At 37.6% G+C, this 19124-nt stretch overlaps 1 protein-coding gene across 1 annotated transcript in view; it reads left to right on the top strand.

Moving 5' to 3' along the window:
* PTPRG (protein tyrosine phosphatase receptor type G) overlaps nt 1–19124 on the top strand; it is a 979702-nt gene that overhangs the window by 469567 nt on the left and 491011 nt on the right. The window contains 1 exon segment of the mRNA XM_053720987.1: nt 15610–15705. Coding sequence (XP_053576962.1) covers nt 15610–15705 — 96 coding nt within the window.

Here is a 19124-nt window from a genome sequence, read left to right on the forward strand (position 1 = left end):
GTTCCGGATGTGGCGTCATTTTTGGCGCCAAAAGCATTTAGGCGCCAAATAATGTGGGCGTCTTATTTGGCGCTAAAAAATAAGGGCGTCGCTTTTGTCTCCACATTATTTAAGTCTTATTTTTTCAGTGCTTCTGGTTGCTAGAAGCTTGTTCTTTGGCATTTTTTCCCATTCCTGAAACTGTCATTTAAGGAATTTGATCAATTTTGCTTTATATGTTGTTTTTTCTCTTACATATTGCAAGATGTCTCACGTTGCATCTGAGTCAGAAGATACTACAGGAAAATCGCTGTCTACTGCTGGAGCTACCAAGCTAAGTGTATCTGCTATAATTTTTGGTATCTGTTTCTCCAGCTGTTGTTTGTATTGCATGTCATGACAAACTTATTAATGCAGATAAAATTTCCTTTAGTACTGTTACATTACCTGTTGCTGTTCCGTCAACATCTAATTTTCAGAGTGTTCCTGATAAACATAAGAGATTTTATTTTTTAAATCCATTAAGAAGGCTATGTCTGTTATTTCTCCTTCTAGTTTACATAAAAGTCTTTTAAAACTTCTCTTTTTTCAGATGAATTTTTAAATGAACATCATCATTCTGATACTGATAATGGTTCTTCTGGTTCAGAGGTTTCTGTCTCAGAGGTTGATGCTGATAAATCTTTGTATTTGTTCAAGATGGAATTTATTCGTTCTTTATTTAAAGAAGTATTAATTGCATTAGAAATAGAGGATTCTGGTCCTCTTGATTCTAAATCTAAACGTTTAAATAAGGTTTTTAAATCTCCTGTAGTTATTCCAGAAGTGTTTAATCTCCCTGATGCTATTTCTGAAGTAATTTCCAGGGAATGGAATAATTTGGGTAATTCTTTTACTCCTTCTAAACGTTTAAGCAATTATATCCTGTGCCATCTGACAGATTAGAGTTTTTTTGGGACAAAATCCCTAAGGTTATGGGGCTGTCTCTACTCCTGCTAAATGTGCTACTATTCCTACGGCAGATAGTAATTCATTTAAGGATCCTTTAGATAGGAAAATTGAATCCTTTCTAAGAAAAGCTTACTTATGTTCAGGTAATCTTCTTAGACTTGCTATATTTTTAGCGGATGTTGCTGCAGCTTCAACTTTTTGGTTAGAAGCTTTAGCGCAACAAGTAACAGATCATAATTTTATAGCATTATTATTATTCTATAACATGCTAATAATTTTATTGGTGATACCATCTTTTGATATCATTAGAGTTGATGTCAGGTATATGTCTCTAGCTATTTTAGCTAGAAAAGCTTTATGGATTAAACTTGGAATACTGATATGTCTTCTAAGTCAACTTTGCTTTCCCTTTCTTTCCAGGGTAATAAATTATTATTTCAACTGTTTCTGGAAGGAAGGGAACTTTTTTTCCAAAGGATAAAAAATCTAAGGTAAATTTAGGTCTAATAATCATTTCGTTCCTTTCCTCACAATAAGGAACAAAAGCCTGATCCTTCATTCTCAGGAGCGGTATCAGTTTGGAAACTATTTCCAGTTTGGAATATATCCAAGCCTTTTAGAAAACCTATAGCCAGCTCCTAAGTACCCATGAAGGTGCGGACCTTATTCCAGCTCAGCTGGTATGGGGCAGATTACGTTTTCTTCAAAGAAATTTTGATCAATTCCGTTCTCAATTTCTGGTTTCAGAACATTGTTTCAGAAAGGTACAGAATTGGCTTCAGTTAAGGCCTCCTGCTAAGAGATTTTTTTCTTTCCCGTGTCCCAGTTAACACAGCAAAGGCTCAGCATTTCTGAAATGTGTTTCAGATCTAGAGTTGGCTGGAGTAATTATGCCAGTTCCAGTTCTGGAACAGGGGCTGGGGTTTTATTTTATCTCTTCATTGTACCAAAGAAGGTCAATTCCTTCAGACCAGTTCCGGATCTATCAATATTGAATCGTTATGTAAGGATACCAACATTCAAGATGGTTACTGTAGGACTGTCCTGCCTTTTGTTTAGCAAGGGCATTTTATGTCTACAATGGATTTACAGGATGTGTATCTACATATTCCGATTCATCCAGATCACTTTTAGTGTCTGAGATTCTCTTTTTAGACAAGCATTACCAGTTTTGTGGCTCTACCGTTTGGCCTAGCCTCAGTTCCAAGAATTTTTTTCAAAGGTTCTCGGTGCCCTTCTTTCTGTAATCAGAGAACAGGGTTTTTTGGTATTTCCTTATTGGACAATATCTGGGTACTTGCTCAGTCTTCTCATTTTCGAAGAATCTCATACGAATCGACTTCTGTTTCTTCAAGTTCATGGTTGGAGGATCAATTTACCAATCAGTTCATTGATTCCTCAGACAAGTGTAACCTTTTTAGGTTTCTAGAATAGATTCAGTGTCTATGACTCTGTCCTTGTCAGACAAGAGAAGTTTAACATTGATATCAGCTTGTCAAAACCTTCAGTCACAATCATTCCCTTTGGTAGCCTTATGCATGGAAATTTTAGGTCTTAGGACTGCCGCATCAGATGCGATCTCCTTTGCTCGTTTTTTCATGTGACCTCTTCAGCTCTGTATGCTGAACCAATGGTGCAGGGATTACTCAAAGATATCTCAATTAATATCTTTAAACCGATTATACGACACTCTCTGACATGGTGGGCAGATCACCATCGTTTAGTTCAGGGGGCTTCTTTGTTCTTCCGACCTGGACTATAATCTCAACAGATGCAAGTCTTACAGGTTGGGGAGCTGTGTGGGGGTATCTGACGGCACAAGGGGTTTGGGAATCTCAGGAGGTGAGATTTCCGATCAATATTTTGGAACTCCGTGCAATTTCAGAGCTCTTCAGTCTTGGCCTCTTCTGAAGAGAGAGTTGTTCATTTTTTTTCAGATAGACAATGTCACAACTGTGGCATACATCAATCATCAAGGAGGGACTCACAGTCCTCTGGCTATGAAAGAAGTATCTCGAATTTTGGTTTGGGCGGAATCCAGCTCCTGTCTAATCTCTGCGGTTCATATCCCAGGTATGGACAATTGGAAAGCGGATTATCTCAGTCGCCAAACGTTGCACCTGGGCGAATGGTCTTCACCCAGAGGTATTTCCTCAGATTGTTCAAATGTGGGAACTCTCAGAAATAGATCTGATGGCTTCTCATCTAAACAAGAAACTTCCCTGGTATCTGTCCGGATCCAGGGATCCTCGGGCGGAGGCAGTGGATGCATTATCTCTTCCTTACAAGTGTCATCCTGCCTATATCTTTCCGCCTCTAGTTCTTCTTCCAAGGGTATTCTCTAATATTCTAAAGGAATGCTCGTTTGTCCTGCTGGTAGCTCCAGCATGGCCTCACAGGTTTTGGTATGCGGATCTTGTCCGGATGGCCTCTTGCCAGCTGTGGACTCTTCCGTTAAGACCAGTCTTTCTGTCTCAAGGTTCTTTTTTCCATCAGGATCTCAAAACCTTAATTTTAAGGTGTGGAGTTTGAATGCTTGATTCTTGGTCAAAGAGGTTTCTCTGACTCTGTGATTGATACTATGTGACAGGCTCGTAAATCTGTATCTAGAGAGATATATTATAGAGTCTGGAAGACTTATATTTCTTCAGGATGGTTTAGATAAAGGTTTGTCCGCAAGTTTCTTGAAAGACAAATCTCTGCTCTTTCTGTTCTTTTTCACAGAAGGATTGCTAATCTTCCTGATATTCATTGTTTTGTACAAGCTTTGGTTCGTATAAAACCTGTCATTAAGTCAATTTCTCCTCTTTGGAGTTTGAATTTGGTTCTGGGGGCTCTTCAAGCTTCTCCTTTTGAACCCATGCATTCTTTGGTCGTTATATTACTTTCTTGGAAAGTTTTGTTTCTTTTGGCCATCTCTTCTGCCAGAAGAGTCTCTGAATTATCTACTCTTTTTTGTGAGTCTCCTTTTCTGATTTTGCATCAGGATAAGGCGGTGCTGCGAACTTCTTTTGAATTTTTTACCTAAGGTTGTGAATTCTAACAACATTAGTAGAGAAATTGTGGTTCCTTCATTATGTCCTAATCCTATGAATTCTAAGGAGAAATCATTGCATTCTTTGGATGCTGTTAGAGCTTTGTAATATTATGTTGAAGCTACTAAGTCTTTCCGAAAGACTTCTAGTCTATTTGTCATCTTTTCCGGTTCTAGAAAAGACCAGAAAGCTTCTGCCATTTCTTTGGCATCTTGGTTGAAATCTTTATTTCATCATGCCTATGTTGAGTCGGGTAACACTCCGCCTCAAAGGATTACAGCTCATTCTACTAGGTCAGTTTCTACTTCCTGGGCGTTTTAAGAATGAAGCTTCGGTTGATCAGATTTGCAAAACAGCAACTTGGTCCTCTTTGCATACTTTTTCTAAATTCTACCATTTTGATGTGTTTTCTTCTTCTGAAGCAGTTTTTGGTAGAAACGTACTTCAGGCAGTGGTTTCAGTTTGAATCTTCTGCTTATGTTTTTTTCATTAAAATTTTATTCTGGGTGTGGATTATTTTCAGCAGGAATTGGCTGTCTTTATTTTATCCCTCCCTCTCTAGTGACTCTTGTGTGGAAAGATCCACATCTTGGGTAATCATTATCCCATACGTCACTAGCTCATGGACTCTTGCTAATTACATGAAAGAAAACATAATTTATGTAAGAACTTACCTGATAAATTCATTTCTTTCATATTAGCAAGAGTCCATGAGGCCCGCCCTTTTTTGTGGTGGTTTTGATTTTTTTGTATAAAGCACAATTATTCCAATTCCTTATTTTATATGCTTTCACACTTTTTTCTTATCACCCCACTTCTTGGCTATTTGTTAAACTGAATTGTGGGTGTGGTGAGGGGTGTATTTATAGGCATTTTAAGGTTTGGGAAACTTTGCCCCTCCTGGTAGGAATGTATATCCCATACGTCACTAGCTCATGGACTCTTGCTAATATGAAAGAAATGAATTTATCAGGTAAGTTCTTATATAAATTATGTTTTTTCAGTTCTTTTGACAGACTTGCAATCTAGCCAATCAGTGCCTGACCCAGATAACTTCTCGTGCACGAGCACAGTGTTATCTATATGAAATACGTGAACTAACACCCTCTAGTGGTGAAAAACTGTTAAAATGCAATCTGAAAGAGGTGGGCTTCAAGGTCTAAGAAATTAGCATATGAACCTCCTAGGTTAAGCTTTCATCTAAGAATACCAAGAGAACAAAGCAAAATTGGTGATAAAAGTAAATTGGAAAATTGTTTAAAATTACATGCTCTATCTGAATCATGAAAGTTTATTTTGGCCTAGACTGTCCCTTTAAACAAATAAATACATGAAAGAATATAAACACATACATCATGTCATCTCCATCTGTACATCCCCCACAGAAAACCTGAACTACCAGTTTCTGGGAAATGATATGCAAACGAGCAATACAATGCCCCACCTTTTTAAGCATGGACCCATCATGCTTGTGCAATAGCAGCTATTAAACATAACAGGGATTGAAGAATGCAGCAGTGCTCTCGATACCCTTGAGATTTAGACTTTGTTCAGCCTTTTATTTATTTTTATTTAAGTGACACTCCCTAGGCAGTAGCTTAGAGGCAGTTATTGTCAACATGTCAAAAGGTAAATGCACCTTGGCTTGACTTTGAATATGTAATTACTTTATACCATTAAAAAAGGATAGATATGTTTTTTTAGTGCTGAAATGTATGTTTGAATTGAATTATTTTGTAAAGTTGTAAATAAAATACCTCCTCTACTTCTCTGCATTAGACAAAATGGATTCACTAAGCTCTAATAATATATCTTATTTTTTTACAGAGTAAATGGCTGGCTGCACACTGAACAGTATGTCAAATAGCTTTTTTGTTAATAAATGATGCCTTTAAAGAGTGACAAATTATGTGTGGTTGTATATCCAAGTATTGAATTTGTACTTTTCAGTTTTTGGTTCTGATAAATCAAAATCAAAAGTCATTATCTAATCTGTGTAACTCAAATGATCTGTAGTCCTACCAGTACATAATATTCTAAATAAATCTGAGCTGTACTTTGTCTGCTTGGGCAGAATATATTTTCTTTGCTTATCATGTTAGCTGTTCACTGGTTGAGAGAGCATTTTTTGTTCTACTTAAAATGACTTATAAAAGCATGTGCTCCGGTCTAAGCAGTCACTGTGCAGAATGTTGTATGATAAAAGTCACCACAGTTAAAAGGACATTAAACCTTACTTTTGGATAAAAATTGTGCTTTGTCCCATTCTCCCTGAAGAGGCCAGAAAGCAAATTCTATAACTTGCATATATTCCATGACTGGTTTAGGCAATTTGCTGCGTATTAAAAATCTAGGTTACAGATTTTGCTTTGAGGTCTGTCTGGGGAGTGTAGGTCAAAGCACAATTTGTACACAAAAGCAAAAGGTGTTTAATGACCCTTTAATGGTCCCTTAAATATTTTATATTACAATCTTAAAGGACTACCAAACACAACAGAATAGCATAATCAATAAATGGCAAATAAAAAGACTATGTAAAAGCTCTTAGTTTGAATTTGAAATGAGTAGTAGATTTCTTTCATGTAATTGGCAAGAGTCCATGAGCTAGTGACGTATGGGATATACAATCCTACCAGGAGGGGCAAATTTTCCCAAACCTCAAAATGCCTATAAATACACCCCTCACCACACCCACAATTCAGTTTTACAAACTTTGCCTCCTATGGAGGTGGTGAAGTAAGTTTGTGCTAAGATTTCTACGTTGAAGCCCGATTCCCTTTCAGAGTACAGTGAATGTCAGGGGGATGTGAAGGGAGTATCACTTACTAAATTCAATAGTTTTCCTCACAGGAGATCTATTTCATAGGTTCTCTGTTATTGGTCGTAGAGATTCATCTCCTACCTCCTTTTTCTGATCGACGATATACTCTCATATGCCATTACCTCTACTGATAACTGTTTCAGTACTGGTTTGGCTATCTGCTATATGTAGATGGTGTGTCTTTTGACAAGTATGTTTTCATTACTTAAGACACTCTCAGCTATGGTTTGGCACTTTATGTATTATCTAATTTATATAAAGTTCTAAATATATGTATTATAATTGCCATAATTCAGGTATTAGTATATTTCCTTTGGTCAGTTTCATATCTTGGAAATGCATTTTTTTAGGAAAAATTTATTTTTTCCCTGGGGTAGTCTTTTTTTTCAATTGACTGTCATTTTAAATTTGCGGGCAGAATTAGGCTTGCGAGGGCGCGAAATGCCAAAGTATATTGCGTCATTTTTGGCACGAAGTTATGCTCGATGACGCAAATTTGTCATTCCCGGCGTCTTAGTTGACGCTGAGTCCTTTCACAAGGTTGCGTCTTCAATGACGCAATTGTGTCATTTCTGGATGTTAGAGCCAAATGTTTTTTTCTGTTTGTGTTGAGCGTCAAACTTGGCGCCAAATATTTTCATTATTTTAAACCCCATTCCTATATGCCTCTTGCCTTTTTTCTCTATCAGAGGGCTATGCTGTTTGCATTTTTTTCCCCATTCCTGAAACTGCCATATAAGGAAATTGATCATTTTGCTTTATATGTTGTTTTTCTCTTACATTTGCAAGATGTCTCAAACTGATCCTTTCTCAGAATCACTGTTGGAATCCTACTGCCTGATAACAGTTCTACCAAAGCTAAGTACATTTGTTGTAAACTTGTGGAGATTATATCTTCAGCTATGGTTTGTATTAGTTGTCATGATAAACTTTTGCATGCAGATAATGTGTTCATCAGTAATAGTACATTGCCTGTTGCTGTTCTTTCAACATCTAATGTACTAGAAATACCTGTGAATTTAAAATAATTTATTGCTGATTCTATTCAGAAGGCTTTGTCTGCCATCCCACCTTCTAATAAACATAAAGGTCTTTTAAAACTTCTCATAAAGTTGACGAAATCTCAAATGACCAACAACATACTGAATTATCCTCCTCTGATGAGGATCTACAGTATCTGGTTCAGAAGATCCTTCCTCAGATATTGACACTGACAAATCTACTTATTTATTTTAAATGGAGTATATTCGTTCTTTGTTAAAGAAGTGTTGATTACATTGGATATTGAGGAAACTAGACCTCTTGATATTAAAACTAGTTAACGTTTAATTTCTGTTTATAAACCTCCTGTGGTTACTCCAGAGGTTTTTCCAGTTCCTGATGATATTTCTGCTTTGATTTCTAAAGAATGGAATAGGCCTGGTACTTCTTTTATTCCTTCTTCAAGGTTTAAAAAATTGTTTCCTTTGCCAGCAGTTACATTGGAGTTTTGGGAAAAGATCCCCAAAGTTGATGGGGCTATCTCGACTCTTGCTTAACGTACTACTATTCCTATGGAAGATAGTACTTCTTTTAAAGATTCTTTAGATGGGAAACTTGAATCCTATCTAAAGAAAGCCTATTTATATTCGGGTCATCTTCTCAGGCCTGCAATTTTTTTCTTTGGCTGATGTTGCAGCTGCATCAACTTTTTGGTTGGAAAATTTAGTGCAACAAGAATTGAATTCGGATTTGTCTAGCATTGTTTGTTTGCTTCAACATGCTAATCATTTTATTTGTGATGCCATTTTTGATATAATCAAAATTGATGTTAAATCTTGGAATGCTGACATGACTTCTAAGTCCAGATTGCTATCTCTTTCTTTCCAAGGTAATAAGTTATTTGGTTCTCAGTTGGATTTGATTATTTCAACAGTCACTGAGGGGAAGGGAGTTTTTTTTTTGCCTCAGGATAAAGGTCCTAAGGGCTAATCCTTCAACCAAGGAATCCGTTTCCAATTGGAAACCTTCTTCAGTTGGAATAAATCCAAGCAATTTAAGAAACCAAAGCCAGCCCCTAAGTCCGCATGAAGGTGCGGCTCTCATTCCAGCTCAGCTGGTAGGGGGCAGATTAAGATTTTTCATTCTGTCCAAAATCAATGGATTCTGAGTATTGTCTCTCAGGGGTACCAAATAGGATTCAGAGTAAGACATCCTGTGAGAAGATATGTTCTCTCACGTATCCCAGCAAATCAGTAAAGGCTCAGGCTTTCCTGAAGTGTGTTTCAGACCTGGAGTTTTCAGCGGTAATTATGCCAGTTCCGTTTCAGGAACAGGGTCTGGGGTTTTATTCAAATCTATTCATTGTCCCAAAAAAAGAAAATTCATTCAGACCAGTTCTGGATCTGAAAATTATGAATCGTTATGTAAGAGTACCAACTTTAAAATTGTGGACTATAAGGACTATTTAGCAAGGGCATTATATGTCCACCATAGACTTACAGGATGCATATCTTCATATTACGAATCATTATCAGTTTCTGAGATTCTCTTTTCTAGACAAGCATTACCAATTTGTCACTCTTCCGTTTGGCCTAGCGACAGCTCCAAGAATCTTTTCAAAGGTTCTTGGTGTCCTACTCTCTGTAATCAGAGAACGGGGTATTACGGTGTTTCCTTATTTGGACGATATCTTGATACTAGCTCAGTCTTTACATTTTGCAGAATCTCACACAAATCAACTAGTGTTGTTTCTTCGAAAACATGGTTGGAGGATCAATTTACAAAAAGGTTCCTCAGACAAAGCTCACCTTTTTAGGTTTCCAGATAGATTCAGTGTCCATGACTCTGTCTCTAACAGACAAGAGACGTTTTTAATTGGTTGCTGCCTGTTGGAACCTTCAGTCTCAGTCATTCCCTTCAGTAGATATGTGCATGGGAGTTTTAGGTCTCATGACTGCAGCATCGGACACGATCCCCTTTGCTCATTTTCACATGAGACCTCTTCAGCTTTGTATGCTGAACCAATGGTGCAGGGATTATACAAGGTTATCACAGTTAATATCCTTAAATCCCAAATGTTCGATTATCTCTGACTTAGTGGTTAGATCACCAACGTATAGTTCTAGGGGCCTCTTTTGTTCGTCCAACCTGGTCTGTGATCACAACAGATGTGAGTGTTTCAGGTTGGGGAGCTGTTTGGGGATCTCTGACAGCACAAGGGGTTTGTATATCTCAAGAGGCGAGATTACCAGTCAATATTTTGGAACTCAGTGAAATTTTCAGGGCTCTTCAGATTTGGCATCTGTTGAAGAGAGAACCGTTCATTTGTTTTCAGACAGACAATATCACAACTGTGGCATATGTCAATCATCAGGGTGGGACTCACAGTCCCTAAGCTATGAAAGAAGTATCTGGGCGGAATCCAGCTCCTGTCTAATTTCTGCAGTTCATATCCCAGGTATAGACAAATGGGAAGCAGATTATCTCAGCCATCAGACTTTACATCCGGGGGAGTGGTCCCTCCATCCGTATGTGTTTTCTCAGGTTGTTCAGATGTGGGGTCTTCCAGAAATAGATCTGATGGTTTCTCATCTAAACAAGAAACTTCTCAGGTACCTGTCCAGGTCCAGGGATCTTCAGGCGGATGCAGTGAATGTGTTGACACTTGGTGTTATCAACCTGCTTATATTTTTCTGCCTTTGGATCTTCTTCCAAGAGTGATCTCCAAAATCATCATGGAGCAATTGTTTGTGCTGCTGGTGGCTCCAGCATGGCCTCACAGGTTTTTGGTATGCAGATCTTGTTCGGATGTCCAGTTGCCAACCTTGGCCACTTCCATTAAGGCCGGACTTTTTGTCTCAAGGTCCGTTTTTCCATCAGGATCTCAAATCATTAAATTTGAAGGTATAGAAATTGAACGCTTAGTGCTTAGTCATAGAGGTTTCTCTGACTCTGTGATTAATACTATGTTATAAGCTCATAAATCTGTTTCTAGAAAGATTTATTTTCGAGTTTGGAAGACTTACATTTCATGGTGTTCCTCTCATAAATTCTCTTGGCATTCTTTTAGAATTCCTAGAATTTTTCATATTCCTCAGGATGGTTTGGATAAGGGGTTGTCTGCAAGTTCCTTGAAGGGACAAATCTCTGCTCTTTCTGTTTTATTTCACAGAAAGATTGCCAAGCTTCCTGATATTCACTGTTTTGTTCAGGCTTTGGTTTGTTTCAATCCTGTCATTAAATCAATCTCTCCTCCTTGGAGTCTTAATTTGGGTTTGAAGGCTTTACAGGCTCCTCCATTTGAGCCTATGCATTCTTTGGACATTTAAATACTTTCTTGGAAAGTGTTGTTTCTTTTGGCCATCTCTGCTCTCTTTTGTGAATCTCCTTTTCTTACTTAAGGTTGTGAATTCTAACAACATTAATGGAGAATTTGTTGTTCCTTCCTTGTGTCCTAATCCTAAGAAATCTTTGGAGAGATCCTTACATTCTTTGGATGTGGTGAGATCTCTGAAATATTATGTTGAAGCTAATAAAGATTTCAGGAAGACTTCTAGTCTATTTGTTATCTTTTCTGGTTCTAGGAAAGGTCAGAAGGCTTCTACCGTTTCCTTGGCATCGTGGTTAAAGCTTTTGATTCTTCAAGCTTATTTGGAGTCGGATCAAGCCCCGTCTCAGAGAATTACAGCTCATTCTATTAGTTCAGTCTCCACTTTTTGGGCTTTTTAGGAATAAAGCTTCAGTTGATAAGATTTGTAAAGCAGCAACTTGGTCTTCTTTGCATACATTTACTAAATTCTACCGTTTTGATGTATTTGCTTCTTCGGAAGCAGTTTTTGGTAGAAAAGTTCTTCAGACAGCTGTTTCAGTTTGATTCTTCTGCTTATGATTTAAGTTTTTTCCTTTCATTTATGAGAATAAACTTATATTTTGGGTTGTGGATTAATTTTCTTCAGCGGAAAATGACTGTTTTTATTTTATCCCTCCATCTCTAGTGACTCTTGCGGGGAGTTTCACATCTTGGGTATTGCTATCCCATACGTCACTAGCTCATGGACTCTTGCCAATTACATGAAAGAAAACATAATTTATGTAAGAACTTACCTGATAAATTCATTTATTTCATATTGGCAAGAGTCCATGAGGCCCACCCTTTTTATGGTGGTTATGATTTTTTGTATAAAGCACAATTATTTCCAAATTCCTTTGTTGATGCTTTTTACTCCTTTCTTTATCACCTCACTACTTGGCTATTCGTTAAACTGAATTGTGGGTGTGGTGAGGGGTGTATTTATAGCCATTTTGAGGTTTGGGAAACTTTGCCCCTCTTGGTAGGATTGTATATCCCATACGTCACTAGCTCATGGACTCTTGCCAATATAAAAGAAATGAATTTATCAGGTAAATTCTTACATAAATTAACTTTTTTTTGCTGTCAAATGTCGGTTATTTGCATTTTTCCTTCCTAATGTATTATGTGACACTCAGCCATCAGCCAATCACAAAACGAATAAGCCTATAGCCTGTGAATCTTGCACTGGTTTAGTAGTAGGTGGTGCCTCAGAAAGTGTGCCAATAAAAAGATGGTGCATATTTGGATAATGGACGTGAATTGGAAAGTTTAATTATGACTTGACTGTACCTTTGAAAGGGATATTAAATGGTAAACAAATGCTAGGTACAATGAAGCCTTCAAAGCAAAGATTAGTCTTAATTCATTAGCTGTTTAAATATTGACAAAATAAGTGGAAAGTATTAGTGCCCATAAAACTGGGTGCTGCCATATTGCAACTTAGGTCAACGTTTGTCAACTGTGGTCCTCAAGTACCCCCAACAGTCCAGGTTTTGATTATAGCTAAATCAGTGCACATGTGAACTAATTAGCTGATAGGTGAGAGCAAGTTAGTAGCCATGGTGTTACTGATCAGCTGATTGCTTCACCTGTGCTTTAGTTCAGCTATAATGAAAACCTGGCCTGTTGGGGGTAGGTGAGGACCATGGTTGTGAAATACTGAGTTAGATTACCTTCTCTGCTGTGGCCATTTAGGGACAGTTAAATATAGGTCACTAGAGTTTGCAGCCAAATGGCATATATGAGTGTTCTGCACTTCCATTTCTAACAGGAACTGAAAAACTCACAATTTCCAGAATGGAATTACAGGGAAATGGTAACAAAATAAAGTATATTGCAGATTTATTGTTTTATATTTAAGACTTATCATTTTATATTATCATGTCAAAGTGTTTAATGTCCCTTTAAGCATTACTTTTATATTTATTTGGAGACCCAATTTCCCTTCTGAAAATGGCAACCTCTCTGCCATTCAGCATGTTTCTTTTAATAGCTGTTCATATGTCCCTTTAAATCTTTAGATGTGCTCATTTAGTCAAATGATTGGAAGAAATGCTGCAGTGATTTTTATTTTTGTTATAATTAAAATTACAGCATTTATCTTAAAGAATGTGCAAGATGCAGCGCTTTCTTTATACACAGCTGTTACTGGACTCCGTGATACTTCTGTGTTGAAACATAATAGCTGTATTTTTGACGGTATTTACTTTGCTCCATTGTCTTTTCTGTTTGTGGTTTATAGCACAGCTCATCTTTGCTTCTTCTTGCAATTGTGCGTATAGGACATTTCTTCCAATTGTATTGATTGCTGAAGATTGTCTTCCTAAAGTCTGAATTGTTTAAATGAATAGTTTGAGAGGGGAAAAAAACATAACTATCAAAAAGCTCTAAGTGGGGCATTTCAGTAAACTTAACTTTTTTTTTCTTAGATGGATAGGGTTAAATAAATATTAAAAACAAAAATTAAATCTCCCCTTTATTGTTTGTGTATTAAAAATAAATAATTCAACACATTATTATTTATATTTTTACCCTATTATCTACCACTGAAAACTGCATTTTCCCTTTGCAGCCAGGAAGGCTGGGGTGGTTACTGAAGCCTATTTATCTATCTCTTTCTCTCTGTCTCTCTATTGGTATCTCTCCCTATATAGATCTATCTATCTATCTATCTATCTAATCTCTGCTTCTGTCATTCTCTCTATTACTTTGCATATCTATCTATATCTCTACCTTTATCTCTGCCTCTGGCTGTCTCGCTCTGCATCTGTCTGTCTATCTCCCCATGTCTCTGCCTCTTTCTGTCTATCGCTCTGCGTCTGTCTATATCTCTCCCTATATCTCTGCATCTATCGACCTGTCTGGCTATCTATTAATCATCTCTCTCTCTCTCTCTCTCTCTCTCTCTCTCTCTCTCTCTCTCTCTCTCTCTCTCTCTCTCTCTCTATCTATCTATCTATCTATCTATCTATCTCTCTATCTATCTATCTATCTATCTCTATCTATCTATCTCTATCTATCTATCTATCTATCTATCTATCTATCTATCTATATATATATATATATATATATATCTGCCTCTGTCTATTGTTCTGTGTCTTTCTCTCTACATAGCTCATAAACCAGGTAAGCACTATGTTTTTAGAGTCCGGGGAAGAAAAGAACATAGAAAAAGGGAACACTTACATAGAACATGAATTAGAGCAAGAAGAAAACAGTGGTTACTTTGGAAAGCCTTGTCAAAGATCAAAGTCTTGATCTTTTCCTCAGTGTACATTAGTTTTATTTAGATCTGAAGTCAAGCTGTAGTGTATTCCATAGGTATGTGGCATTCTTTATCATCCACCTCCTGTTGTCAAACTTTTGACACAGATGTTGAACAAGGTGAGAGATATTGATGATCCCTGAAGGTCTCTGCATGTTGTATTCAAGACTTTAGCTTTTATCTTGCACTTGATGATTCCTTGAGTTCTGTATGTCAGAAATGAAAATAACCAGTTCCATACAGAATCACAAAGCCCTGTTACTTATTCTACTCTTTGGGTGATAATCGAGAGTGCTAATGTGTCAAAGATAAAGGTTGAGAAGGTTGCTAGATCATGTTGTACACTTAGGGGTCAATTTATCAAAGGCTTTTGGCAGCCTTCGACCCCCTCTTAGGTGGCGAATTTCAGATTGACAGCTCCTGCTCACATGTGATTGGCTGAGCGCGGGCAGGGGGCGGGATTGCACGCAAGCACAAAATAGCGCTCATGTGCAATGCAGAATTCTGGCAGCGGAATTCAGCCCTCCAGAGGCGAGCTGCGGCAGACAGGGGCGCTTCTGTGTTCCCCTGTCCGCCGCAGCTTAATAAATCGACCCCTTAATTTTTAAAAGGACATAAAACAAGTTAGGATAGAGACAAAATATAATATACACTTTAATTACTTTACCAGAAAATTTATACTGGAGTGCCTCGCCATTATCCTTTTCTTTTAAGTTTTCAAATTGTACAGCTCTAACTCCTCACACACACTTCCTTCTATCGCTGCATCTATATATTCCATTGATTTGGTAGAATACAGACTCATTATCTGCTGGAGCATGCCTTGAAGCAAATAAGCAGTTGTGAACTCAGTTGAAATACAATGCCTGTGTTTCTGATGTTAAACGCTGATAAGGAGGGGGGTAGATCAGACTACTCCAGCATGGCTATGTAACTAATTTTGCTTATTTTTGAAAATTGTGAAATCTTCGGCAGCAAATTTTAAACATTTTTTTTTATGCAAACTATTTTTACTTAGTTAGCCCTTTTAAGATACGCACAGATCTCAACATGTTTTATAGCACTTTAAGGTGAATGAGGATTATGTTTTCACTGAAAGGGTTGGGCAGGGCTTGATAAATTTGTCCAAAATTTAGCAGCTAGCCTAAAAATTCACATTCATTGGAGAAGAAGAGCTTTAACTCCTAACCTTTTTTTTTTTTTTTTTTTTTTTTTTTATCTACAGATGCAGATTTATTTTTACAATCCCGATGACTATGACAGTTTTGGAGCTGCCATTTTGGATAAAAGATTAATTGCAGCAATGTCTGTCTTCTTTCAGGTAAGCCTTTAATTAATTTACCATTGTAATTTAAATAAAGTTTTTTATATACTTTTAAAAACTAAACTGGGCTATAAACGTCTGACTTACCAATGAGGTGTTATAACCCTAACTGGCAGTGAGAATGTTTGGTATCTGCTTTCCAGCTTGCTAAAGCCATACAATTTGACAGCAGTATGATTGTGATTTTGTACTCTTAGTATCCGTTGTTGAAGAGCATAACAAGGTAGGCTCAGAATATTGTGCATATACCTGAAATACTGTATGGCAGCAGTTTTACAACAATGTTTGAAACAATTTGTTACATTGTTGCAAATACTGCTGTCATATAGTGCTCAAATGTGTTTAACATTCTGACAAACATTGATGCAACAGTGCTGTGATATAGTGCTCTAAACATATGCACACTAATGAGACTATCATGGCCTTCTGCAAAGTGTATATACCTTTTTTCGATAAAAGAAACAAACTGGGATATTTTTTTAAGCTGCTTGCTCTGTCTGGAACATTTAATGCTCAATGTCCCTTTAAATTAGATTTCTTTCACTGTGCATATATTTATTTTCCAACGTGATCAAAAAAGTTGTTTTTTAATGTAATATTTATTGTAAATGCATGCAAAAAAACTCTCATCTGTATCTTTTTTTAGTTCCATTTGTATTCAGGCAACAAGAGAGAACTGTATGGGTTTACCTTTATTTCTCTTGTTAAGTGTATCCAGTCCACGGATCATCCATTACTTATGGAATATATTCTCCTTCCCAACAGGAAGCTGCAAGAGTCAACCCACAGCAAAGCTGCTATATAGCTCCTCCCCTAACTGCCATATTCAGTCATTCTCTTGCAAGCCTCAACATAGATAGGAGGTCGTGAGAGTCTGTGGTGCTTTCTACTTAGTTTATTCTTCAATCAAAAGTTTGTTATTTTTAAATGGCACCGGAGTGTGCTGTTTATCTCAGGCAGTATTTGGAAGAAGAATCTGCCTGCGTTTTTCTATGATCTTAGCAGACGTAACTAAGATCCATTTGCTGTTCTCACACATTCTGAGGAGTGAGGTACTTCAGAGGGGGAATGGCGTGCAGGTTTTCCTGCAGATAAGGTATGTGCAGTAAAATATTTTTCTAGGAATGGAATTGACTAAGGAAATACTGCTGATACCGAAGTAATGTAAGTAAAGCCTTAAATGCAGCGATAGCGACTGGTATCAGGCTTATTAATAGAGATACATACTCTTGTAAAAATGTGTTTTAAAACGTTTGCTGGCATGTTTAATCGTTTTTTAACATATGTTTGGTGATAAAACTTATTGGGGCCTAAGTTTTTTCCACATGGCTGGCTTAAATTTTGCATAGAAACAGTTAACTGAAGCTTCCCACTGTTGGCTGTGGCAGTTTGTTGTGTCTGTTTTTAAAAACGTCTATGTCATTTTTTTTTTATTTATTTTTTTTATCTGTTTTTTGCATTAAGGGGTTAATCATCCATTTGCAAGTGGGTGCAATGCTCTGTTACCTTATTACATGTACTGTAAAAATTTCGTTTGTTTTACTGCCTTTTTTTCACTGTTTTTCAAATTTTGACAAAATTTGTTTCTCTTAAAGGCACAGTAACGTTTTATATATTTGCTTGTTAACTTGATTTAAAGTGTTTTCCAAGCTTACTAGTCTCATTATTAGTCTGTTCTAACATGTCTGACATAGAGGAAGTTCTGTGTTCATTATGTTTTAAAGCCATGGTGGAACCCCATCTTAGAATGTGTACCAGATGTACTGATTTCATGTTAAACAATAAAGATCATTTTTTGTCTTTAAAAACATTATCACCAGAGGATTCTGTCGTGGGGGTAGTTATGCCGACTAACTCTCCCCACGTGTCAGACCTTTTGACTCCCGCTTTAGGGACTCACGCTCAAATGGCGCCAAGTACATCAAGGGCACCCATAGCGTTTCTTTTACCAGGGGATTCTGTCAAGGGGAAAGTTATGCCGACTAACTCTCCCCACGTGTCAGACCCTTCGACTCCCGCTTCAGGGACTCACGCTCAAATGGCGCCAAGTACATCAAGGGCGCCCATAGCGTTTATTTTACAAGACATGGCAAAGGTGGTGAATAATATTCTGGCAGCAGTATTAGTCAGACTACCTGAAATTAAAGGAAAGCAGTTAGCTCTGGGGGTAGATACAGAGCATACAGACGCTTTAAGAACCATGTATGATACTACCTCACAATATGCTTAGTCTGTGGGTGATTTTTTTTTGACTCAGGGAAGATGATTTAACCTGATTCTGATATTTCTACATTTAAAATTTATGCTTGAGAACCTCCACTTGTTGCTCAGGGAGGCTTTGGCTGCTCTGAATGAATGTGTACAATCGCAGGGCCAGAGAAATTGTGTAGACTGGATAAATAATATGCAGTGCCGGTGTGTACTGATGTTTTTCCAATACCTAAAGAGGTTTACTAAAATTTTTTTAATAAGGAATGGGATAGACCAGGTGTGCCGTTCTCTTCCCCTCCTATTTTTTAGAAGAATGTTTTCTAATAGTTACCACCACACGGGACTTCTGGCAGACAGTTCCTAAGGTGGAGAGAAGAGTTTCTACTCTAGCTAAGCGTACCACTACCTCTGACGAGGACAGTTGTGCTTTTTAGATCCAATGGATAAAAAATGTTTATTCAACAGGGTTTTATCCTGCAGCCCCTTGCATACATTGCTTCTGTCACTGCTGCTGCGGCGTTCTGGGTTGAGTCTCTTGATGAGGCTTTACAGTTAAGCGACTCCATTGGATGAATATATTTGACAAGCTTATGCTAGCCAATTCCTTTGTTTTCTGATGCCTTGTTCATTTGACTAGACTAACGGCTAAGAATTCTGTTTTTTACTATACTGGCGCGCAGAGCGCTATGGCTTATATCATGGTCAGCTGCCGTGACTTTAATAAATAAGCTACTTAACTTCCCTTCAAGGGGCAGACCCTATTCGGGCCTGGTTTGAAGGAGATTATTGCTTATATCACTGGAGGAAAAGGTCATGCCCTTCCTCAGGATAGGTCTAAATCAAGGGCAAAAAAAAAAAGAAAAAAAAAAGTCTTATTTTCGTACCTTTTAAAAACTTCAGGGCAGGTGTGGCATCCTCTTCCTCTAAGGCAAAACAAGAGGGAATTTTTGCTCAGTCCAAGGCGGTCTGGAGACAATCGGACCTGGAACAAAGATAAGCAGGCCAAGGAGCCTGCTGCTGCCTCTAAGGCAGCATGAAGGAACGGACCCCTATCCGGTAACGGATCCTATAGGGGGCAGACTTTCATTCTTTGCCCAGGCGTGGGCAAGAGATGCCCAGGATCCCTAGGCATTGGAATTTATATCCCAGAGATATCTTCTGGATTTCAAAGATTCCCCCCCCAAAAAAGGGGAGATTTCGCCTTT

This window comes from Bombina bombina, chromosome 7 (assembly GCF_027579735.1).
Source record: "Bombina bombina isolate aBomBom1 chromosome 7, aBomBom1.pri, whole genome shotgun sequence".
NCBI lineage: Eukaryota > Metazoa > Chordata > Amphibia > Anura > Bombinatoridae > Bombina > Bombina bombina.